This window comes from Haliotis asinina, chromosome 2, assembly GCF_037392515.1.
Source record: "Haliotis asinina isolate JCU_RB_2024 chromosome 2, JCU_Hal_asi_v2, whole genome shotgun sequence".
Lineage (NCBI taxonomy): Eukaryota > Metazoa > Mollusca > Gastropoda > Lepetellida > Haliotidae > Haliotis > Haliotis asinina.
The window spans coordinates 77,725,775-77,751,270 of record NC_090281.1 but is presented as its reverse complement, the minus strand read 5'-3'; the positions used below and the strand labels follow the sequence as shown (position 1 = coordinate 77,751,270).

At 40.6% G+C, this 25,496-nt stretch overlaps 1 protein-coding gene across 1 annotated transcript; it reads right to left on the bottom strand.

The window, feature by feature from the left end:
- Nucleotides 1-27: 27 nt before the first annotated feature.
- LOC137274363 (transmembrane protein 272-like) lies at nucleotides 28-23,985 on the bottom strand. Its single transcript, XM_067807518.1, has 6 exons — nucleotides 23,929-23,985; nucleotides 20,369-20,456; nucleotides 15,225-15,335; nucleotides 12,945-13,004; nucleotides 5,767-5,979; nucleotides 28-5,158 (listed from the first exon to the last, which is right to left on the bottom strand). Exons 1-6 carry the CDS (start codon nucleotides 23,962-23,964, stop codon nucleotides 4,974-4,976), a joined length of 693 nt encoding a protein of 230 aa, XP_067663619.1. The 5' UTR covers nucleotides 23,965-23,985; the 3' UTR covers nucleotides 28-4,973.
- Nucleotides 23,986-25,496: the final 1,511 nt, after the last annotated feature.

Sequence of the window (25,496 nt, the reverse complement as noted above, 5' to 3'; positions counted from 1 at the left end):
TCTTGATAAATCTAAATCACCCTTAAGTGTAAACAATTATTTTATTCAAACTATTGCCGAGAATATACATATCAGTAGAAGAAACAATACATATCGTATAAACAATTGACATTTAACAACATTGTCACCATAACACAGAGGATTATACAGAATTTCTCTATGCACAGGATGAACAACCAACTCATCATTAAAGCTTTAAAACGTTTGCAGCCATTGTAATAATATATTTCATATTTCAAGATATTGTTTCCAGCTAGAGGAAGTATATTACATACCTGCTTAGCTTTACATAGCTTTTGTACTGAATTTATTCGCTCATAGAAGCATCAATTGCCAATTCAAGTCCAAGAATATATGTTCCTGCGTGGTACTGGTGTAAAACAATAACATAAATAATACTGTTTCAGTATTTACCGTACTGATGTGCATATTTATTTTGTCCTAGAATGCATACTATTTGTACAGTCTGAAAGCCTCAACATAATGAAACAAGTCAATCAGTGTAAAACTTGCTTTTCATGTCCACCAAGCTGTCTTATTAGTCCTAAAGGGCAATGCTCATGGGTACTAGGTACCCGTGTTACTGCTGGGTAAGAAAGTAAGTTTAGTTCTATGCTGCACTCAGCAATATGCTAGGTGAATAAAGGCATATTTTTCACTTGCCAAGGAGACATACTGTATGCTGCACATGTTCATTTAGGGGCAGGGCCGAAATTTTCAGGAGTTGCTCTGCTGAACACAGATCCTCTTCTATCTACTCAGAGCAACAAACCCAGAGTTGACCTCATTTGTGACCTGTGCACTGTAAACATGCCACCACTGGCATTTACTCCTGGATCAGTAATACTTACTTATTCATGTATTTACACCCATACTACTTGAGAAAATAGTTCCCTGACCTTGATCATGTTTTTGATAATATTACAGCATAAAACACATAGCTACATACCTTCAAATAAAAACTAATTATTTGGAAAAGAGTCACTATGTCCATTTTGTAGAATCTATTAGCTGTAAAGATATGTGAAATTTAAGATGGCAATGCTTTTGAACTGATGTTATATATTTGATATTAATTCTTTCCGTATGTGATTCACAAACATTAAACATGAACATTGATATTAGTATTACAAATCTACAAAGAGGACATTGCCAAAACCTGTCATTGATTGGCAGTTGAATGACTTACTGATAATAACAAAGAATCAGTCATTGTTGCCATGTTTTTCACCAAACTAACTTTGAATGAATGGATGGTATGTATCAAGATAAAATGGTTGTAAATCAACATACTGTATCATAGGCCTTTTAACGTGGTACAACACTACTGATTTCATGTTATCCATGAAAAATAGTTTCACAGGGTCTACATTAGGAGGACTCACCATTAAAAAATATTCAGCCTTCACAACACTTGTGTTATAAACATGCCAATATCACTATCACTTGGAAGACTCACTTCTATAACATATGTTTCATGACAAGGGTGGAATGCAAAACCTTGCTTTAATTTACATAAAAATACACAAACTGTCACTGATCCTTGATATAAACTTCAATTTTGAAGTTTTATTTTTACAATGTAATATCACCATAAAATAACTAATTCAAATGTTCTGGAGTTGTTCATGAGATGATTAACATATTTCAGCTTATCACTAAGTATTCCTTTTCATAACTTTCATACTTATGCTTACTTCAATATGTTTCACTCCCTGTTCTAACACTGCATTAAGTAAACACTGATAAAATTCCTTTAGCTCCATAGGGTAATGAATGGATGCACTTTAGATTCAAGATTATTTTTAGCTTTAGATTTTAAAGCATGCATGTTCCACACAATGTCAACACAATTACAAAATTGATATAGTCCTGAAAGCATGCAACAATAAAACAACATGAGTAGATGTCACAAATTACAGTATAAAACCATTCTGACAAAATGCATTGTATTCAAAGTGTATTCTGGCTAGCGACCAGTTATCACCAACATGTGGCTGTAGCAGTTGCTCAGACAACTTGACGTTAACTCTAGTAGCCTATTGCTTTTGTGATGTGCCTATGTGTACAATACTACAGATGTACAAATCAAACTGTCTGTGCAAGAGCTACAGCCACGTGTTGGTGATAACTGGTTGCTAGCTAGTAGTGACTTATATAATACATATTATCAGGTGAAAGAATCCTGAACTAGGCTCTGAAAGGTCAAACGAACCACACAAATATTATGCTTTCAACTTGCCTTTACAGGAAACAAAAAATCTCACAACATAACATCATTTGAAATGAAATACATATTGACTGGACTGTTGGGGAAAAGAGGCCTATTTGATTAACTAATAACTTTTCTAGAAATATTTATGGTTATATTTTTCCATATGTGCATGATAGAGTTCAGTCACAAATAGGATTATCAGAAGTTTGTACAACAGCTTGATGTTTGCATCTTCTTTACTTGTAGAAAATACCATAGGATACACTGGCTGTATTTACAGTAACATCACTTCATGTTTGCAGATCTAACTAAAGAATATAAATCAATATATTAATATTGTCAAAAGGTAAGTGTATATCACAGTGTAAAAGATCAAGATCTACTGACAATACTGGCAAGTGAATATGTGTTAACACCCATAAAATAAAACAAACAACCTTCAAACGAGCATAATCCATATTGATGAATTCACATATACTTATCCTAATAATGATTGTTTTGAACAACTGCAAGTAAACTTACCTCAGAAAAGTTTTTTTTATTTTTTTCAACGACGAAAGCAGCATCTGACTTACAACAGCTACTAAATCTATATTTCACAAGAAACAAAAATTATCAACAGCTCCAAAGGTACTGATGCAGCATATGTATTAATGTGAAGAGATTCCTTTTTGTGGTTTGATTACATCAGTTATACATAGTATCTTTTCTTGAGCATGACAGACAGACATAAACATAAAAGTTAATGAGTCAGGTTTGCATAAAGCAGCATGTGCAGTACTGGACCCTCAGTGAACTGAATACCAACACAGAGTTGTATGTCAGGCACAGAGAGTCAGTGATGTGAAAGCAAAATTGAGCATTATTTGGCATATATTTTTAAGAAGTCTTGAGCATAAGAACTTCATTAAGAAACAAGTTTACAGATTAAATAAAGTGAATAAAGTTCCCACAAGCTCAAACTGATCTGTTAACATTTCAAATAAATGGAATGTATCATCACGAAAAGCATAACAACAAAAACATTACAAATAGGTAATACCACAACTTCTTTAGTATTTAAACAAAGATCACTGACAGAGACTGTTTTTCCAAAGAACTTTCACACTGATAAAGTACAGCTATCCAAGAACAATTCTGTCACTGATGAACAGTTCTACTTCAGATCAACTACTCTGAATTAAAAAAACTTAAAAAAAAACATAATAAGGATCACAAATGTCTTTGCAATCATTTTCAAATTTTTATCATGTGATTAATGTCACACAATCTGTTTCCATACTCCCAAAATGCAACTCCAAGGCGATGTAAAAGTGAATTCAGAGTTCCCTCCTGTACGTGCACGTACATTCCACACTTCCATAAAAACACATACTGCTCTCAAAGATAGTGACATGGTCATTTGTTATCACCAGTTCTTTGTTTATACTCATTATGAACTGCAGGAATGTTTTTGATTGCTTCTGAATTTTACATGTGGAATTATAAAATATACAGTGATGTGTATCGCATTCTACCGTGATACAGTTTGTACTGCAAATACCTATCCTTGACTGTTTTTGTTCAGAATCTTGTAATTATTACCTGCTCTCATGATGACTGTCCCTAGTGTTTTAAGTTAACTTGAAAATTTCGAATAATTTACCAGTGTTCTATCAGATAAGTGTTAAAAGACATTGATATAGCTTATAATCTGTGCTTGGCAATCTCTTCTGTTGAAAGTATGTTCCAACACTTTTCATGAGCTTTGTCATTCCCTTTGTAAGCATATCACTTTAAATATCATCACATATATCCACAAAAGACACACTGTAAATAAGGATTCATATAGAACTTTAACAACATTCATCACTTAAGCTGTAATGTGTATATATACATAAACAGCACATGTACAGCTTTCTCTATGAAGTAGAATATCACACTTCATATCAAAAACATTTCGACAAGAAATATAAATTACTAAAGGGAGATAACTACAGCACATAAGATGCATATATAAACTGACATTGTAAATATCATAGTTTATATGTGAATTTTTGAGCTGGTTTAATTGCTCAGATAAACATACTGCTACTATAACTGGCTCACCAGTCTTGCCAAAAATAATTAATCAAATGAACTGGAACAGGACAAGAATATTTTGAAATTAGACAATCTTCTTGTGCAAGATTTGAATGCACTGTATACATATTTCCTTTTCTCAACGTCGGATATTATGGTAAAATAGACTTGGGCTAATATCTAAGAGAAATGATAATTAAAGTTGTTTAAGGAACTCTTGATACACCTTCAAAACAATCCAATAAAAAGGCATTTATGGCAAGATCTAATGCCAGAGTTCTCAAACATCTATTGTCCATTTGACTGTCATGCTCAATACTGAACAATGTTTCTCCATCAGCTGAATTATTTATCTTGTGTTAAATATACTGCATATATTATACTGCATATATTACAAACATGATCTGCGAATGCAATCATGAGTTATTGAAGTGATATGCCTAATTTACAGTCCTATCTGCACTGCTCAGCATCACAATTCACCACTGATAATGTTAATGTACAAAATGACATTTGAAGTAAGTGGTACCATTCAAAAATTTCAAACTGGTCTGAAATTCATCCATTTTTAAAAAAATCAATTTTTAGCAGTCAACTAAATATCAGTCAACAGTCGACTGATGACTACCAGCCTTGGTCTCTCACACAGGCACTAATTCCTTGTATAAACAGCAACACTGACTTGAAGAGGGTGTGCCTACTTGCTCTCCACACACATTGCAATGCAGCCACTGAGAGTCATGCAGCAGCACAAGCTTCCAAACATGATGTAGGTGGCCGTGATCAACCAGAATGCAAACCAGTACAGTGTGTGGTCACAGTAGTTCCCTGATGCAGGGTCAGAGTCAAAGTGGCCGTAGGTTCTGTACACCCACACATTGCCTGCAAAAATAAGGTTGATGGTATTAACTTTTTTATATTTCTAATTCATCAGCGACATAACTGTTTGGCAAACAAAAAGAGCATGAAATACAGAAAAAAATGAAAATGATGCATTATTCCAAAAATAGGTCACCTGATTGAAAAAAAAACAATTGGAGCATAGATGATTCATTCAATTAATTGAAATATTCCTGAATAGCATAATCATGGTTTGACTGAAACCTGCAAAAACTCATGAAATGCATTTCAACTTCATTATTTGTTGTCAAGAAATCTGAACACAGAAACACTTTCACTTTTTGTGATCCAGACAAAGCGAAAAGCTACTTTCAGCAGCATATACACCTTTATATGGAACATAATGCTTCTCTCAGCAATAGTCCAGCTATGCAATGGAAGTTTGTATATATTCAAGCCTGGACCAGACAATCCAATAACTTAAAACATGGGCACTGAATGACACAGTTAGAATACAATGACATACATCAACAATGTTGGCGAAATGAACCACCCGATCCAGGAAAATGCCTTATATGACAATGAAGGTTTGCTAAATACCAGTTCTAACCTAATTCTTCACAGACTTCACCTAGATGTAGGTATCTTACCGGCAATGAACCAGGAAAACATGAAAGTGTTGAGGATTGCCTCAAAAGGGTTTGTTTTCTTCTTTTCCTCTTCTCCTTCCGTCTCCTCTGATTTTTGGCTGCAACATCGCTTTCCTAAACTAATTATACTTTGTAGTGACCACACACTTCCAGCAACAATCAGATATATTGGAATGTAGCGCTCGGCAGGGCAGTTATCCAGGTGGATCGATCCTGGAAAATACAGAAATTTAGATACACATTAACATTAAACATGAACTTTGAGATTTCATGCCATCTGTTTATTTTCAAACAAATACCAACACCAAAAATATTGAAAACATCATCAAATCAGATACTCAGTCTCCAGTGTTTCAAGGAAGTGTACGTTCTTCTTCATTCAGTACATGTGTCCTAAAAAGTTGATGTACAAGGCTGAGCAAACAGCTGACAGTGCAAGGTAGATAACGGACCTATGGTAAAACATTTTGCAACCAGCATTTACCATCTACATGTAACACTGTAAAAAAATGACATACTCCTATCCACAGCTGTCCATGGCTATGATCACATGATTACCTTGAGCTCGTTCAATCCCACAGACACAAACAAGCTTTGAAATTAACTTACCGACTAAATAAAATGAACAAGTACATCACATTTCTTGAGTGAATAATCATGGGTTTTAAGCATAGGCAACAGTTTTCTACATTAGTTCATAATTGACAGTGTCATGGTGATTCCATGTTGTGAGTTAACCTAATCATATTTCTCTAAAGTCTAATATTGAACTACACATTCAGCAAAATTATTAAAATCTAAATATTTTAGATATTTAAATACTTACCTTACCATAGGTCTTATGCATATTACCTCAAGCTTCGCTAGTAGAGATCAGACAGACGTTGATTCGCCATTCCCTGAATGGCTACCTCGTATAATCTACGGATGTAGTCACGGAAGTGACGTGATCTCCCTACTCGCGGGAAAGCGAGCCATCCCAAAATTCACTTTTACTGGCAGCAGGAAAGAAAGGTCCGATGAGTCCAAAGTGGGGAGGAGCATCCAGCGTTGGGAGGGAGTCACCGCCCTATGGTAAGGTAAGTATTTAAATATCTAAAATATTTAGATTTTAATAAATTTTTAACTTACCTTACCATAGGTCTTATGCATATGGCTTCGACAGAGAGGACGGTGGTGTGGACTCCGGAGGACCTTCACATCTTCAGCAGACCAAGCACATGCACAGGAGACCCGGGAGACCAATGCCAACGTCACAGGGCAAACCTGGAAACAGGACAAAGGATAACCCAAGGGAACTCCAAAGAGAAACCGACGCACCCAGAGGGTGAGGTTAATCTTAAGACCAAAGGTAAGAACAACACAATTACCTAATGGGCGGAAGGCTGGGTGAGTTGCTGTGCAACCACCAACGGGCCAAAAGACTGAAGCCCCTCCATGTCCTCGACAGCCAAGTCCCTCAGGTAGTGTGAGGCAAAAACGGTGGACGACTTCCAAAAACAACCCTCCATAATCTGTGGCACCGTACAGTTCCTGTGGAGGGCCATAGTGGACGCCAGGGCTCTAATTTCATGGGGGTTGTTCGCCGTCGGATGGGGGAGTTTCTTGGCATCGTACGCCGCCAGGATAGTCGCACGAAGCCACAGAGCAATAGTGTTTCTATTAACTTCCCCCTTGCACGATGAAGAAAAAGGGATAAACAGTCTCTTTCGGGAATGTCTCTTCAAGGCAGACCTCTGGATGTAATATCTAAGGGCCCTGACTGGACACAGGAACTCCTCCTCCGTATCATGTCGTCCGAGGATGGTCGATAAAGGCGGGATGGAGAACCGTCTATCTGGTTGCCCGGGAAGCTGATTCTTGGCAATGAAGTCCCACAGCAATCCCAAGTGGACTCGACCATGCCTAGCTTGTTCAAAACGCACTTGTGTGACATCCAGGGCATGAATCTCACTAACTCTAGCTGCCGTAGCTAGGGCAAGTAAGAAGACCGTCTTCCTGGACAACAGCTCGAAGGAAGCATCCTCTAGGGGCTCATATGGGGAGCCTCTCAAGTGTTGCAAAACAACATTCAGATCCCAAGCTGGAGGGCGGAACTTGACCTTCTGGTCCTCCAACTTGAACGCCTTCAGCAGGGCAACCAGTTCTGGAACTTTAGAAATCTGACGATCCGTCTTGACCGCCAAGACGGAGTTCAACGCTGACAAGTAGGTACCCAACGTACTCCCTTTGAGATGCTTGGAATTACGTAGAAACATCAAAAAATTCGCCACGAACTGTGGGGAAGCTGTCATGGGATCCTGTGATCTCTGAGCACAAAAGCTTTCAAATGAGCGCCACTTGTCATCATAGAGGGATCTGGTGGATGTCCGATGAGCTCGGGTTATGGCATTCGCCACATGCAAGGAATAGCCTTTCGCCCTTAATGCCTTCTGTAAATGGTCCAGCCGTGCAGATGGAATCTCAGCGGATCTGGATGGAGTTGTTGGCTGTGCGGATGACGAAGGAGGTGTGGCCAATCTGGAAGCTGAACCGGATCTCCGCTGACGAGGCGTCGCAGATCGGGGAACCACGGTCTGGCTGGCCACCAGGGCGCGACCAAAAGCAGTCTCAGGTTTTTTTGTCTGCTTGATCTTGCCAATCACTTCTGGGAGAAGAACGGGTGGTGGAAAAGCGTACGCGTCTAGACCCTCCCACGACAGAGATAGAGCGTCGACTGCCCAAGCCTGTGGATCCGGTACGGGAGACACGTAAGTTGGTAGCTGATGGTTGAAGCTGGTGGCGAAGAGGTCCACCAGGGGTTTCCCGTGGCGAAGGCAAATCTGACGAAACACGTCTGGATGAAGCATCCATTCCGTCGGTGAAGGTCTGCCTGGGCGCGACAACGCGTCTGCCAGAATGTTCTTGCAGCCGGGTATGTGTCGAACCCTGATTGTGATCCTGTTGCTGTCTAGCAGATCTGCTAACACGAACATCTGGTCTAGAAGTTGCTTGGACCTGGTCGTGCCCTGATTCCGGATAACCCAGACGACTGTGGAGTTGTCCGACGCCACCAGGAGCTTGGTGTTGGACAAAATCGGTAGCCAGCGGCGAACTGCTAGAATGACGGCTTGCAATTCCAGGTTGTTGATGTGCCACAACCTTTCGGCGTCGGACCACAGCCCTGAGGTCGTTCGGCCCGCCAGATGGGCGCCCCACCCTAGTAGAGACGCATCCACGAACAACTCGTGGTCGTGACTGGAGTCTTCCAAACAGACGCCGACGCAGACATTCGATTCTACCATCCACCACCGGAGATACTGATGTAGATGTGGAGGTAGAAGAACCCGTGACTTGAGGTCGTTCATCTGGATGAATGGTGACAGAAACCTCTGTAAGGGCCGTAGCATAAGGCGCCCTCTGAGAGTAAGATCCTGCGCCGATGTCAAAAGACCCAACAGAGACTGCCACTCTCTGAGGGTCATGGGTTGAGAGAGACCTCGATCCGCAAACGCCAGAATCTTTAGCCATCGATCTGGAGGGACCCTGACAAGATTGTCTTTTGTTAAAAATAATCCCCCGATGAAGGTCAGTTCTTGAGTTGGTTCCAGATGTGACTTGTTGGTGTTGACCATCCAACCCAGTTGATGCAGCAGGCGGGTGGAGAAGTCCAACTGTTTGCGTAGCAGTAGAGGACTGCCGTGGTTGAGAAGGCAGTCGTCTATGTATGGATCGAAGTCCACTCCCCTTAGATGAAGAAACCTGGTAACCGGAAGCGTGATGCGTGTGAAAAGCCACGGGGCCGTAGAAATGCCAAACGGAAGCACCCTCCACTGGTAATGTATTCCGTTGAAGACGAACCTCAGGTACTTCCTGTGACGCGGATGTATGGGAACATGTAGGTAAGCGTCCTGTAGGTCCAGACTGGCTAGCCAAGCCCCGGGAGACAATTTGGCTCGAATCTGCTCTAGGGACGTCATTCGGAAATGAGGAGGGTCGGCCAGATACTGTCTGTTGAAGACCGCCATGTTGTGAATCATGCGCATCTTGTCGGAATCTTTCTTTGGCACCAGGAAGATGGGTGAGTAGAACCCCGGGGAGCGGTGGGGTTCCAGCACTGTCTCTATGGCTCTCTTGGATAACAGAATGTCGATATTGGACTCTAGGAGAGCTAGTTGGTGTTGAGGATATATCCGCGACTGGGGAGTAGATGTCAGCGGTGGAGTCTCGACCAATGGTAGTTTGTAGCCGGACTTCAGAATCTTGCTTACAAACGGATCCTCTAGGAATGACCAGTTGGGCCAGAAGATCCCTAGTCTCCCACCTACTGGAGTCGGATGGACAGGTACGACTGGGGGTGGGAGGTCCCAGTCGGAGACATCCACGGCTTCAGCGACCAGAGTAGGGGCGCTTGCCTCTGCCTCGCCCTGGCGTCGAGGGGGTGTCCCGGCTGCGCTCCTGGGGCTTCCGCTGAGTGTCATTATCCTTGGTGCGGCCCCGTCCCCTCCCAAAGGAGGAGCGGATGGATTCCCTCCTGGGAATATAGCGCTTCTTTCCACTTCCTCTGGCTCTGCCACGAAAGGCAGAACCAAGCGCCTCAAAGGTAGACAGCGCGACTTCAGTGTTCGTTAATTCCGCGTGCGACTTGTAAATATCTGGAATCTTGTCGGCGAACAGAAACTTGGAAGTGAAGGGAGCCCGAAGTAATTGGCGCTTAAATTCCTCCTGCCAATTACATGTATCCAGGAAGCCGGAGCGGCGAACCGAAGTTGTCATAGCCAACGCTGCACGTAAGTGACCGAGTAAGTCATGAAGAACTTTGCCCTGCCACTGGAAGATCGTCGTGAGATGATCCACCCTGGAGGCGTTGTCTTCTGATAGGTCTGCTGCAGCCGCTGAAGTAGCTGAGGCTAACGCCGAAATGGGTTTAAGCATACGCTTGAGTTCCGTGTCAATAGCTGCTAATTTGGAGTCCTGCACTTTATAAGCTGAGAGTGAAGAACTTGACAAGCGCTTGAGTGAGTCGTCCTGGGCTGCACCATTATCTGTGAAGTCTAGGCTGTGGATCTTGTAATCAGACTTCCTTGACTTAGACGCCTTGATCGTAGGATTCAGAGACAGCTTGGCAAAATCCTCGTCCAGGAGAGACACTGCATCCGCCACCATAGGATGAGGTGGAATTAGTAGTTCCGGGGACAAACGGATGGACGCCGGATTATTAGGATCGACTGACGGAGAAGGACAGTCAGGTAGCCTGTCAGCAATCCACTCAAACACTGCCGATAGTGGTAGATAGGTGCCATCATCCTCGCCTACACCTGCCTCTTCTTCATAGTCAGGGCAGAAGTGTTGCTCCTCCAAATCTTCCCAAGAGACTGAAGTCGATTCCCGCCGCTGGGTGGAAGAGGTAGAAGGCGTCCGAGTAGAAGAATCCTTCAGTGAAACTCGCGAGGCCTCTGGTGAACGTGAACGCCGGGTTCTGGAAGAGCGCCGAGGAGATCTGGATCGCGAACGGAAGCGCCGTCGTCTAGGAGAGCGTGAGCATGAGCGCGAGCGCCAGCGCCGACTACGGTGAGGAGAACGGGAGCGCCGATTCCTCGGAGATCTGGACCATGATCTGCGTCTCGAGCGCTCAGCTTCTAAGCGCCGAGCGCGCTCCTCGTCTAGCTGACGTTGTAGCACCTCTTCTCTAGATAGCGTGTGAGAAATCCTGGGGATCCGGTAAGGCGCTGGCGGAGGCACAGGAGCCGGCGTCTGAACAAGCGCTGGCGTAGGTATAGGTGCTGGTATTGGAACCAGTGAAGGTGTCCCCATCAAGGCTGTAGACGCTGACGTGGGCATAGGCGCTGACGTAGGTGTCGGTGCTGGCATAGGCGTAGGCGTTGACGTTGAAATTAGTTCGGGAATCAAGGCAGGCGCTGACATGGGCGCTGGCACAGTAGCTGAGGTCGGCGCTGGCTCTCTAGTAGAAGTGCTGGGCGTCAGGAGAGATCGTAATAGCCTCTGAACTTCTGGGTGCGCTAAGGCGTCCGGACGGGATAAGTCAACAAAGGCGTCCGAGCGAAGTGGCTCCGGAGACGATCGAACCGGCGTCGTAGATGAGCGCTCCAAACCAGACGTCGGCGTTGGTGCTGTAAAGGTAGGCAGCTCCGGGTCGTCCTGTAAAGAACCTAAAGAAGAAGCTGGGGAAGACATTCTCCTCTTCCGCTGAGTAAACCTCTTTCTACGGACAGCTAAAAAGGTCTTGAAATCCGCCACTGAAAGACTAGTACAATGCTGACAGCGGCTGTCAAGGGAACAGGTCTGCGATGCACAATCCGGACACCAGGGGTGGGGATCCTTGGCTGACTTCTGCCCCTTGCAGACAGTACAAAACTGCCGAGTCATACACAGTTAACTGCAACAGATAAAAACATACCCGAAGCGTGAAATAAAACAATAACGCTAGAGGTAGAAACGAAAAACACCCCTACATAAAAAATGCAGCAAAAGCGCACCCCCAACCTAAAGTGGGTACGCCTGTAAGCTCGCGACAGCGACGGCTAGCAACCAACATGGCTACCTGTGAAACATGCCACGTGGGACAAAAAACACATGAAAAACGGCAAAAATCGGGAGGAAATACCATACAAAATAGCAGAACAGATGGAGGAAGTATTCCTGATGGAATAAAGAACCTCCAAGGCCGCCATGACACCTCACAAACGACGCAGGAAAACCCACATCGAAGTGAGAAAAAAAAAAAAAAAAAGAAACATTTACAACACGAGGTAGCAAGGTAAGTGAAGTTAAATTCAATTTAACTAACCACACACCTAGGGAAACAAGACATACCTACCTGTTGAACGACAACTTTATTCAACACAATAGAAAACTCCGAGCGAAACAAACACGTCTGATCAGACGAACGCTAGAAGTAAAAGTGAATTTTGGGATGGCTCGCTTTCCCGCGAGTAGGGAGATCACGTCACTTCCGTGACTACATCCGTAGATTATACGAGGTAGCCATTCAGGGAATGGCGAATCAACGTCTGTCTGATCTCTACTAGCGAAGCTTGAGGTAATATGCATAAGACCTATGGTAAGGTAAGTTAAAAATTTATAAGTCTTAGTTTGAAAAACTGGAAATTTTTCACACATGAATATTATGCCCAAATCGTTTGCACATGAGGATCACATAAAGCATCACCATAACTTACCCATTACAATCATCGCGACTGGGATGGCCATGAAAAGTCCTATCAGAATTGTGCACCCAACTGAAACGAGCAGCACAATTGAAGTCAATACACATGATATATGAGCTGTAAGCTGTAGGATAATTCAACTATATTTATCATCACAGCTACATGTGACAACAAACTGTAACCATGGGTGGTGAGAGATATTAGGCCTATACTAGTCTTGTTTCTCAGCAATCACCACATCATCAAAGTCAGCCACCGATTTCATTTCTATTTCCACAACTGATCTGAGAAATATTCGACTTTTTGTACCCAACAGAAAGGCATTGAAATACCACAATAATAATAATAACAATAACATATTAACAATGAGCATAGTACAACATGCCTTTAGACTAACATGCTGCTAGAAGGTTAATTTGGTCTTGCAGCTTATTTCACCAAGTACCTATTTTCTGCTGGGTGAACAGAGACAATTTAAAGCAATATAGATTTTTAGTGGTACTTTCAGATGTTTTCATGATCACAATTTAAAACAGTGTCAGATATTACAAGAAGCTACTGTTAAAAAGAAATTGTTTTCCATAGATTTCCTGAACTTGGTTTTTCTGCTAGTGCAGATTGAGTGTGAAACATCCTCTTCCAGCTGACTGTTATTTGACTTGGAAAAAAAACATAATCCAAACATGAAGGTAAGAGGAAAAAGAAACACACAATCAAAAGGTACCACATCCTTTACTTAATGCACACATTGGCAGTGAGTGGGCTGAACCAATGGGTCTGTCCAAAACTGGGAGACTTTCTAAAGATAATGTAACATCCATTTTCAAAGGCGCCACTCTAGACCAAAATGCAAGGTCTTGTTGGCCATGTGTGGATTGTACCATATTTACTGCTAGGTACCACTGTGGTCTGATACCAAACCTCGAAAACACAGCAAAAAAGAAACACAAAATATGATATGTGTGTCTAATTTTGATGTTAGGAATTGACTTGAGATAACTATCTCGTAGAACCAAGCCCTTTGTCCATCTTTTAAGTTTAAGTTGCATGACAGGGATACATCACTTACAGGTTTTGAACAGCACATGAAGTTTTCACTGCTTGATTATTGTTTCAATATACTAATGACATTTATACTCTACAAATACTTCCTTATATTGCATAAATATAGACACATTATCGCCAAATCTATTAAGAGACTTTTTCCTCGTTCCTGTTACTGACATTACAATTACGCTTAGTGTTTATGTAGAAAGCAAATAGCAATCCAACAAAGCGATGCCACTTTTCCCACAATAAAATATTTCTGGCACGCTGTTTCTTCAGAATAGCTAAAGCAGATGTTCAGAAGAGTTGACCATAGTTAAAAAGTAAATATTCTGAAGTGGCCAATTATTTATCCATTCACATTGAACAGTTCTTAGTTGGTAATACCCATTGTTTTACATAATGAAACCCAACAAGATCTAGGTAGGATATGATGTTAGCTGTTTGGTAATATCTGACATTCTTCAATATGATCATTGTCTTGAATTGTGACAGTACGTACAAGAAAGTTATCCTAATTCACAGGATAACAAAAGACTGGCAAAGGTGACTGTAAAAAAAAAAAAATGTGTATCTGCTTTTCAAACTGACATAGCTTGTAAGGTGGTTGATAGGCAAGAATACACTTTTGTGCTCTTGAATACAGAGTATATCAGCAGTGGATAACATGAAGTTAAGTTCTGTGTTACACCTAAATAAATGTTTGTCTGCTGTTTAATGCCATATGCAGCAATACTCCAGCTGAATGGTAGCAGTTTGTCAGTTATCGAGTCCAGATCAGACAATCCAGTGAGCAACAGCATGAGTATCGATCTGACCTGTTCACCAAATCAGTCAGTCTGACCACTCGATCCAGTTACTCGCCTCTTATGAGAAGTATGGGTCACAGAAGGCCATTGCTATCCCAGATCTTCATGGGCATGAAATAAATGTTGGGAAGCAATTTACAAGGTTGAATAAAAAACAAACCTCTTCCTGACCACACTATTTCTGGCCTGAGCAGCAGTTCTTTCACATTTTCAGTTTTTTGAGGCTCACATTACTACATACATTGTTAAAGGTTTATGACTCTTGACCAACAAATTTACCCAGTTCATTAAGTTGTTTCATACAGCAAACACAGGTTGGTGTGCATCTACTTTTATTTGAATGCCCACTGAGGGTATGTGTACTGGAAACAATGCCAAGATGGGTGGAGCTTGTTTTACTTCAAGTACTGGTCTGATCCATGGCCATGTGACTTACTTGTCCCTGCCAGGAGAAGGATGAATCTCTTGAGAAAGTCAGGAACTCCGGTTGATTGCGTCTTGGCAGCCTTCACTCTCCCATACAAGGATTCATAGGTAGGTGGGGGCTCTGTAAGACAGAACATGAGTGAGTGAGCGAGTGAGTGAGTGAGTGAGTGAGTGAGTGAGTGAGTGAGTGAGTGAGTGAGTGAGTGAGTGAGTGAGTGAGTGAGTGAGTGAGTGAGTGAGTGAGTGAGTGAGTGAGTGAGTGAGTGAGTGTTGCTTCACTCCGTATCAGCAATCTCCCAGCTTTCTACAGCAAGGAGAACATTTGGACCTAATCACCAACTGTGAAGTTTGCATGGGTTAGATTGAATGTTTAGGATGACAATTAGGAGCCTCACTCCGATGTGTGGGTTGAATCACAGATGGGACTCAACCCTGAATTTAATTTATACCTTAGGGAGAAAGTGACATACCAAATAGTACATCTTAAATTTGACCATTTTCTAAAAGGCATTTTGTAGTCATATCTTTCAGTAGTGGGAGCTGTGCCAACTTACCCATGTCAGAGAGGTACTAAAAGTAGGGACAACAATTACCAGTTATCAGGTTCCATCGTAAGCGTGGCTGAGTGGTTACTACTAGCGATTACATGCCCCACACAGAAAACATGGGACTGAGTCTCAGATACGATTCAACAAACCCAGCAATCACCCCCCACCCTATCCTCACAAGCACTAAAACACTACTTTCCTGTGAAAGAGTAGATCCAAATGAAACATGTTACTCTGAGTAAATGATCAGAAAACTAACTAGATGCAAAATTCTACTCATGTGTCCTCAGATCACTATGCAGAGAGGTGTAATATCATAGTTAAGATCTCATTTTATTGTTGTAATATTCACCTAAAGGATATATATAACATTCATCCAGTTACCAAGTAAACTGAAAACATATTGGACTATCACTATCCATCCACCTGGTTGTCACCTTGCATGGTTTTGTTTACTCATTGCAACCGGTGCCAAAGACATCAGACAGATTTGGCGACGTTCCAGTGAAAGTCTGCATCTCACCGGCCGCAGTGTCTGACTGTAGATTTAACAATGACTTTGTCCGAAGTTGTCCCATGTATCACGTAACACTTGTTCGCTGTTTCTTAATGTTACATCTGTTATTCATTTCAATGACAATTATGAGAAATGTTAAATCTAAAATGTGTGTTTAATTTTTATCCTACGAGTCCTGTAAACTTTCAGCTTGTCAGCACAGACATCTGAAACTTACAGGACCCAGTGTCCTGTTACTTTGAAACACCATTCATGAACGCTGAAATCTCACCATAATACTATCCTAAATCCTATCCTTTAATTGACACAGCACAGTGTGACATATTGCATCACATATTCCAGCTTTTGGTTCTAATCAAATTTTGAAACTGACAATACTCGTGCGTGTTACTAACCATTTGATACTATGAGATGATGATCATCATCATGTTTATGATCGTAACAAGGACAAACAGCTCATCTGACAAAAACCTCATGTAACTTAGTAAGAAATTTGATTATTTTATGCAAAGGTCTAGATATCAGATATCATTTGACTCTAAGTAACAGATGGGTACCCAGTCTCAATGCAGCTATTACATAGGCATCTGTAGCTCAGGACAACAGCTGTCTACAGACAGGACTGCATACATCTCTCCATCTGAATCAGCTCACTTGTATATAATCAATAACATTCATGAAAACCACGAGAAAGGCCTAGTAACTAGCTGCATGAGTAACAACAATAAACTTCCATTCATGCTCACGGCAGTATATGACTTTTGATCAATATCTATCTAGATGAATACTGTCTGTAACTAGCTGTTCAGGCAAGATTCGATACACATATATCATCAAAATAAAATACAACAGGACCATCCTGACCATCATTATCTGAAACCTAGGTGCAGTCTCAACTGCTTTACTTTTCAAATATATAAAAATCTGTCCACCTAATCTTGAAACTGAGTTGAAATTACATATAATTATCTCAACTTATCTTTGACTTAGTTATGGAATTTGGTACCTTTATTTCTAACTTATCTAAGTTTGTCTGTCTTGAGAAACACAGATATATGTACACAGCACCTTTCTTCACTTTGGAACACTGATGTGAAAGATTTTGGTTTGGGTTTGGTTGCTGTTTAATGCCACACTTAGCAATATTCCAGCTATATGGTGGTGGTTTGTACATTATCAAGTATGGACCAGACAGTCCAGTGATCAACAGTATGAGTATCGATCTACACAACTGAGATACAATGACATGTCAACTGAGATACAATGACATGTGTCAACCAAGTCAGTGGGCCTGACCCTTTGATCTTGTTAGTCGCCTCGTTTTACTGCAGATCAATAAAAAAAAAAAGAATTTCAACAATATTATACAATTCACAAAATAGTATAAATGATAACATTTAAGTGTCTGGGTCCCCCATTTGGAGTCCAGGACCCCTGAAAATTAGGAGTAAAGTCCTAGGGATCCTCAAATATAGGACTAAAGGTAAATCCCTGACAGATAATACATTACTCACTTTCAATCTTATTGAAATGGTAATATTTAGTGAAAAATAAGATTTTGTAAATGAAAATCTAACAGCTAAAAACTGAAGCCTAAATTATCATAGGTCAGATGCAGTGATTGAATGGACATGCTTAGACAGTCATATAAATATAAAAAGATCAAATTTGTAAAATAGCACAGAAAGTGCTTATTTCACAGTCAGCTAGTGTAGCCACATGTCTGAAGTGTCATGAATTTATTGCCGCGAGAGGATGGTTAACAGACTCAATTTATTTCTGCACAGACCGATCTCATTTGGTATAATATCTGACATTACCATGATTACCCAAAAGGCCAATACAGACATGACAATGACATTCCATGTATATAGAAATGCTGAGGATCATGATGCTTCAAACGTGGCAATTATGGCTAACTGTTCCAGTCAGTTAGCAGATCTTAAATGCATAAAATAATTTCATATGTTGCTTAATCTTAAACAGATCTTAAAAGTCCATACATAGTGTAACTGTTGTCATCTTTTCATCACTGACACTGAAAGGACGTGTCTTCAGAAAACATTGTTTATACAATATGTTACGGGAAGTCCATTTCTGGTATCTCCAGGAATGATATTGCTGGAATATTGCTAAAAGCAGCATAAAATGTCATTCACTCACTCACTCAGTCAGTTATACATAGCATTATGCTCAGTCAAGAAACATGTACTGTCTCTATCCATTAGGCACAATACCATTATGCTGTTAAGCAGTGGTAAGTGTTTTTTGGTGGAACAAAGTAATCATGAAGCTTTTTAAAACAGATGGAGTCTGAACTCTAAACAAACCCAGCAACCTAAACAACTGGTACAATGGCTACCTCCTTTTTTTATTATGCACACATTTGTACAAACATGACACAGTATCTGTGATTTCAATTCTGTTTCGATTAAAATGATTGTTTAAAGTGGAGATGTACAAGTCCCTTTTCCCCACCTACTTCTTTGTTTAGTATCAAACACTGTAAAACTACAAAGACCTGTCTCTAATTCTCCAAAGAATCCTAGGCGGTTAGAAAACAAGTCACTTTCAAGTTTAGAGAATGAATGAATGAATTAGTTTTACACTGCACTCAGCAATTTTTCTGCTAAATGGCCACAGTTCATAAACTATCGAGTCTGGACTACACAACCCAGTGATCAAGATTGCATCAATCTATGCAACTGGGATACGATGACATGTGTCAACAAAGTCAGCCAGTCTGACCATCCGATCCTGTTAGTTGCCTTTTAGGACAAGAATGGGTTACTGAACATCAGTTCTAACCTTGACATTCACAGGTTTAAGTTTAGGGAATTAACAACAACATTGGACACATGGCTTATTTCATAACATGCATTTGGGTCTTGTGTAATAAAATCCCAGAATACTTCAAATTAAGTCAGTTAAGATTCATGGTCACGTTGGCAGGATTTTGGTCATACTGTCATTAAAACACGTCACACATTGACTTTACTCAGAATTCCAGATAAGGTGCATCTTTGCGGAAATATGCAACATCTATCACCATTGCCAAATCAGTTTGGAAATGATTTCATAGTCCATGTGAAACAATGAATAGACAATTGCACTTGAGAATGTAGTCCCATCCAGGATTTAAACCCACACTCAGACCACAGGCTCCTAATCAGACCCACACATAGACAGCTCACAGTCACAATCTACAATCTAGGAAACTCAGCAAGCATGACTTCAACAAAATGAAAATCTCCCAACTAGTAGTCTGAACTACATACCTTTTGTACCTCTCTCACAAGTAAAAATAACTTCCATTACATACGCCATGAATACATGTGTATTCAGGTAAGACTCAACCCCCAAATGGTGGTAGACGGAAGAAATGGGGTTCACTAAACCAGCTCATGGTATTTTTTCACATGTCCTTGTACAAACAGTATCTTTGCCGTGTATAAAATAAGCCAAATAATTCACAATTTTATCAATTTTAACTTGCACATACACAAAATTTGCTAGCAAAATTAAAGGTATTAAGTTGCAATATGTACCAAATTGTACACATGCATCTCTTTACTGTGTTTACAGATCTTCACTTTTATTAATAAAAACACAGGCATCACACATACAAAAACTCCACTGCAGCCGCTAATGCATTTCTTTGTCCTCAAGTGGAAAATGAAGATTGTTTAGGGAGCTTGGTTTATATTATTGATGTATTGAAAAGATATAATCATATATGTAGTGTTTATCTATTATGTTTTCTATTATTCACAGCATTCAGTATTTTCTGTTTTGCAAACTGTATTACACAACATAAACAAAGGAAGAATTTTCAAACGCCTACTAATGAACCTGGTGAGTTTGATACAAGTCATAAACTGAGGTTCTTCAGATCCATACTGAAGTCGGTACTTTAGTATAAGGAAAAATGGATGTCGATTTCTACTTTATTGTATACACTATTAGATAACTAGGCTTTTCTTTGCCCCTTCGTCATTAACTCTACAATAATGCCTAAACTTGATAAAATAAATATTAAAATGTACCAGCTGATTATCTCCCATTGAGGTGAAATAAGACTATCATTACCTGTGGGGTCATGGATAGCCTGGCTGTAGGGTGGAGGTGCTGCATTGCCAGGTGCAGGGTCCATGCCTGGATAAACAGGGGGAGGTCCCTGAAATACAAACAAAAAACCAGCTGTAGTCAAAAGAAAGAACAATATTAATGCATAACTGAAACTGATTTGATAAATGGTTCAACATTTCCTCAGCATTTGACACCGATTTAGCAGGATTAAGAAGAAAATGAAGCTGGGCAAGTAAAATTTTGCTATTTGGACACCAATGCTAGTGTCTTAATATTGCTAAATTCAGAAGCATTGAACAAATGCATTTGATGACATAACAGTACAGGAAAAAGGTCTCCTAAGTTGAAGCAGTAATTAAAGCTAGGCTAATGCTTAGTCTGTGAATATAAATATATATTTATGATAGCAAGAAAACAACCAGTTTATATTCGATAGGAGCACAAGTGAGTTTGGATATTCAGAACCTGAAGAAATCTGGACTCGCCTCATTTAGGTCTTTAGTAGTCTGTCAAACAGACCCTATAGCAATATATACAAGAAAGCCCATGCAAGTCTAGAAAATGTGGCAAGTCTAGATTCCCTTAGCTTTAGCTTCTGAAAATGAAGAAAGTCTCTGGGCTCCATTTCACTATATAATTACTTTTTAACTATGAACGTTTTTCAGTAAAATATGTTCATTTCATGGACTAGTGGCTAGTCTAGGTCTTCAGCACTGATGAGAATGATAGGCAATAAGGAAAATGATGTGTTTCAGGAATTGTTAGACGGACTATAGTAAAGGTAATCTGTAGTACACCATTGTGTTCCTATTATTTAGACAGTAAGCTTTCAGAATGTCTGATTCATTTGAATAATTCAAAGTGATGACAGTATCCCGTTACTATAAAAATGGGTGTCAAGTAATAGTCAAATGATAAAATCTGGACATCCAGACATCAGCAACTGCTACAGCAAACAATCACTGGATTGTCTGGTCCTTGCTCCTGGTAATGTCTTATGAACTTTAACCATCCTTTGGACATGATGATATGCACTCAGTGAACCTGACCAAATACTCAGGTTTATACTGCTCTTAGCAATATTCCAGCAATACCTCAGCAGGGGGACACCAGAAATGACCACTCTGTCTGGCCATAACTATTCTGGATAAAGCAAAGTATAATGAGCAAGTGATTGAGTGAGTTCAGCTTTATGCCGCACTCAGCAATATTTCAGCTATATGGTGGCAGTCTGTAAATAATCAAGTCTGGACCAGATCAACAACATGAGCATCGATCTGTGCAGTTGGGAAGTGATGACATGTGTCAACCAAGTCAGGGAGCACACGACGAGCACAGTCACCTTTTATGGCAAGCATGGGTTGCTGAAGGCCTATTCTACCACGGGACCTTCGTGGGTAGCAAAGTATAATGACCCAAACAACAAGTTCACTGAACCATGATGTCACTAAGTGACTAAGCTGAATTGTTCAAGCCTATACATTATACTTACATGGGTTAGGAAAATCTTGATTATTCATTCTGATCTGATCACATACATAACAGTGTTCATGAATAGCATCTGACCCTCTGACAAATCTAGCAGATTTGCCAGTGGTCAGATAGAAATTACTAACCCGCCAGTCCCAGAGTCTGACTGAATATTTCACAAAGTCTTTGTGTGAAGTTGGTAGTTGCGGCATGTGACACTTGTTTGCTGTTTAGAAATCTTATGTTTGCTATCATATAATGTTAATAAGTTCAATGCCAATTACAAGAAATGTCAAATCTGAAATGTTTGTTTAACTTTATTCTGTGGGTCCTGTGAATTTTCAGTGGGTCAAACAGACATGTGAAACTTACAGGAGCCAATGCCCTGTTACTCTGGAACGCCATCGTGAACACTGACATAATGACATCATACAGCAACTTGCAGTTCCAACTTACTGAACTACCTTGTTTAACAGCTGTATCAAAGCAGTATTGCACATGCTGTATGGACATATTAAATGATAGAAGCAAATATAGGGTAAAAACCTTTAAGCATAATTAATAGCAAATCAGCTAGTCCATAGCTAATGAATAAGTGGTTAATTTAGATAAGCGTATAAATTACTCATAGTCATACAATCTACTAGTATGACTTGTCTTGTAAATGATGTTCACATGTGTTCACCAGTGTTCACTGAGACCTGCTGCCTAAATACAAGAACTAATAGTATTTGACAATGAGCCCACTATGAGGAAGTAGGCAGATTCAGACACCACCCATAAATTGTGGTTTTAAGTTGTTTTCACAATAATTTACAATACAGAAGAATTCATTGCATAATAAAGTGATGCAATCAACCCTGTAGGTTCATGTCTTGACTGCGTAGGACCACATCACAGCTCTCGGCTACTACAGGTCAAATGGTACTCATCACAGTTAGGTAAAGTGCCAACAGTAACGGGTGTCAGATTATCTAGTTCCAACTTTCAGTTTCAACTGGGCAGTAAAAATGTATTCATCAGTCAACTGGGTCAAAGGCTCAGGCTGGTTCAGATTGTTAGACATTGGGACTGGGAGCCCATGAGTCCAGCATGTTTTGTGTCATCCAAATGCCCTGAAAATCTTGATATTTTGTTATGACCAAGGAGAATGCAGTGGCAAACACTTCCGCCAGTATCCTACCACCCACCCCACCCCCCTCCCCCACCTTAAATTTTACTATACTCTGTAGTCAAATGAGTGAGTGAGTGAGTTTAGTTTTACGCCGCACTTAGCAATATTCCAGCTATATGGCGGCAATCTGTAAATAATCGAGTCTGGACCAGACAATCCAGTGATCAACAACATGAGCATAGATCTGCGCAATTGGGAACCGATGACATGTGTCAACCAAGTCAGCGAGCCTGACCACCCGATCCCGTTAGTCGCCTCTTACAACAAGCTGAGTCGCCTTTTATAGCAAGTATGGGTTGGTGAAGGCCTATGCTACCCCGGGACCTTCACGGGTCTGTAGTCAAATGAAATACAAGGATATATATTCCTCATCTGTTAAGGAAGGGTTTTCAGGTGTTGTTTTAATTGCATCTTAACATACTGAAATACATATTCAACTTCAAAAACAGCCAATCAAATAAATTTTTTCCTCATCGTTAAAAACTTAGTGGGATACGGGCGGGTCTTACTCTCTCGAACTCCTAACAATACTAACACCTCAAAGATTAGCCCGAATAGGTTAACCCAAATATTTATGGAATGAAGGAAATGAAAAAAAAGACTACATTACGAAAGATGTCCGTGTTGTCTTAAAACATTTACACAGTATTCACAACATACATTAATACGCACGACACTAAATGTCTCATGATTCTGAATACACTTCCTACGTATTATTTTAAATAACAAGTAATGACGACGCCAATGATAAACGGAAACTAGACAATATATAGGCGAATCATACTGAAAAATCAACTCTTTGGCCGTGTCTCGCTTTAATGATCAACACAAAACATTACCTGGTTAATGGCCACTCGCTATGAACGGACACAGCATACATAACTACTCGATATTTGATGTATGCAAACAACTTTACCTGCTGATAGCCTTTCTCCATATCGGCTGACGCCATTTTCGTTTCTGCTGTCAACTGAGTCTTCGTCACCACTCGCCCCTTTCCGTATTCGGCTTGTCCCGGAATAACACGAGTGGGTCATGAATGTCCGTAACCCCTCGGACAAGTCACGGAAAGGCACGAGTGAAATACCGTGTTGGGTTTTGACGTCCGCCTCCGATTCTCCGAGAGAGAGGCGGGGTTCGCACAGACCTAAGATGTAATCTCTTCCGTTATTTGTCTACTTTACTCTGAGCAAATTCAAGCAAAGCAGGGGTGTGGATCATCAGTAACATATGTGCTGTCTCTTGACTTGTTGATGACGTAGAAATCTTGACAAGACAATTCAGCAAACCATGATTCCGCGACTCATTTATCACGGTAGCATCATATACGACACTAGTTCATATGAATAAACTCGTATTCCAGCCAAGGTCGAGCGAAGTCGTTTAGTTATATGCTGGACTAATACGCTGATGGTATCAACAGTGGCTGTTTTATCCAAGTCATAGATTATTAAACATGGATTATTTTGACATCTCAAATTATCCTCGAAATAATCACTTCAATCAGGGAGCCTATAAAGATGTTGTAGAGTATCCCTGCTTCAACCAACGCCAGGAATGGTTACTAAAGAGGAATGGGTGAGTGAGTTTTACACTGCTATTAGCAATATTCCACCAATATCACGGTGAGGGACTCCAGAAATCGGTTTCACAAACTGCACTCACACGGAGAATTTTACTTAGTTCTTCTGTGTGACAGGCGAACGCTTTTAAAACCGCTAGACTACCCCACCTTTAATCTGTAGATTGCGACAAATATTAATGTTTCATATTTGATAAATTTCACGGATGAAACTGCAGATGGAGTGTTGTATGGAGAAGCACTGAAATCAAATGCATAAAGACTGCACATTATATAGGGAAAAAGTTGGCTATGTTTCATGTGATGAATACACGTGACCACCACTGAAGATCCGGGTGAACTGGTCTTCAGCAACCCATGACAGGGCTATCGGTGGTCAGGCTCGCTGAATTGGTTGACACATGCCATCGTATCACAACTGCATAGATTGATTCAGTCTTGATCACTGGATTGTCTGGTTGAGACTCAGTTATTTACGAACTGCAGCCATACAGCTGGGACATTGCTGTGTGCAGCATATGCATAATTAAATTAAAGGAGGAAGTCATTGTGCCGGTTGTTATGGTTGCTGGGGTTTGTTTAGCGTTCCGACTGTATTTAAAAGAGCTTTATCATAACTTTGTTACCCCAATCGCCGGGTTGTCTGGTCCAGGCTGTGTGTGTGACCAAAGGTGGAGTAGCCTAGTGATTCCCTGGTCATGCAGAAAACCCGGTTCGATTTCCCATTTGGGTACAATGTGTGACGCCCATTGTTGGTGTCCCCTGTCCTGACATTGCAGTAATACCGTAACAAGCAGCATAAAACTAAACTCGCTCACTGAGAGCAGTGTAAAAATCTACATTGAAACATTGCTGTTTGCAATGTAAGAAGTTGTCATTCTTACAATTGTATGCTCCATTTT

Coding starts and splice junctions, on each gene's coding strand:
- LOC137274363 (XM_067807518.1), bottom strand. CDS start 23,964: ATGGCGTCAGCCGATATGGAGAAAGGCTATCAGCAG. Junction 20,457..23,928: donor TGGAGAAAGGCTATCAGCAG/GTAAAGTTGTTT, acceptor TTTGTATTTCAG/GGACCTCCCCCTGTTTATCC. Junction 13,005..15,224: donor CCTTCTCCTGGCAGGGACAA/GTAAGTCACATG, acceptor TGCTCGTTTCAG/TTGGGTGCACAATTCTGATA.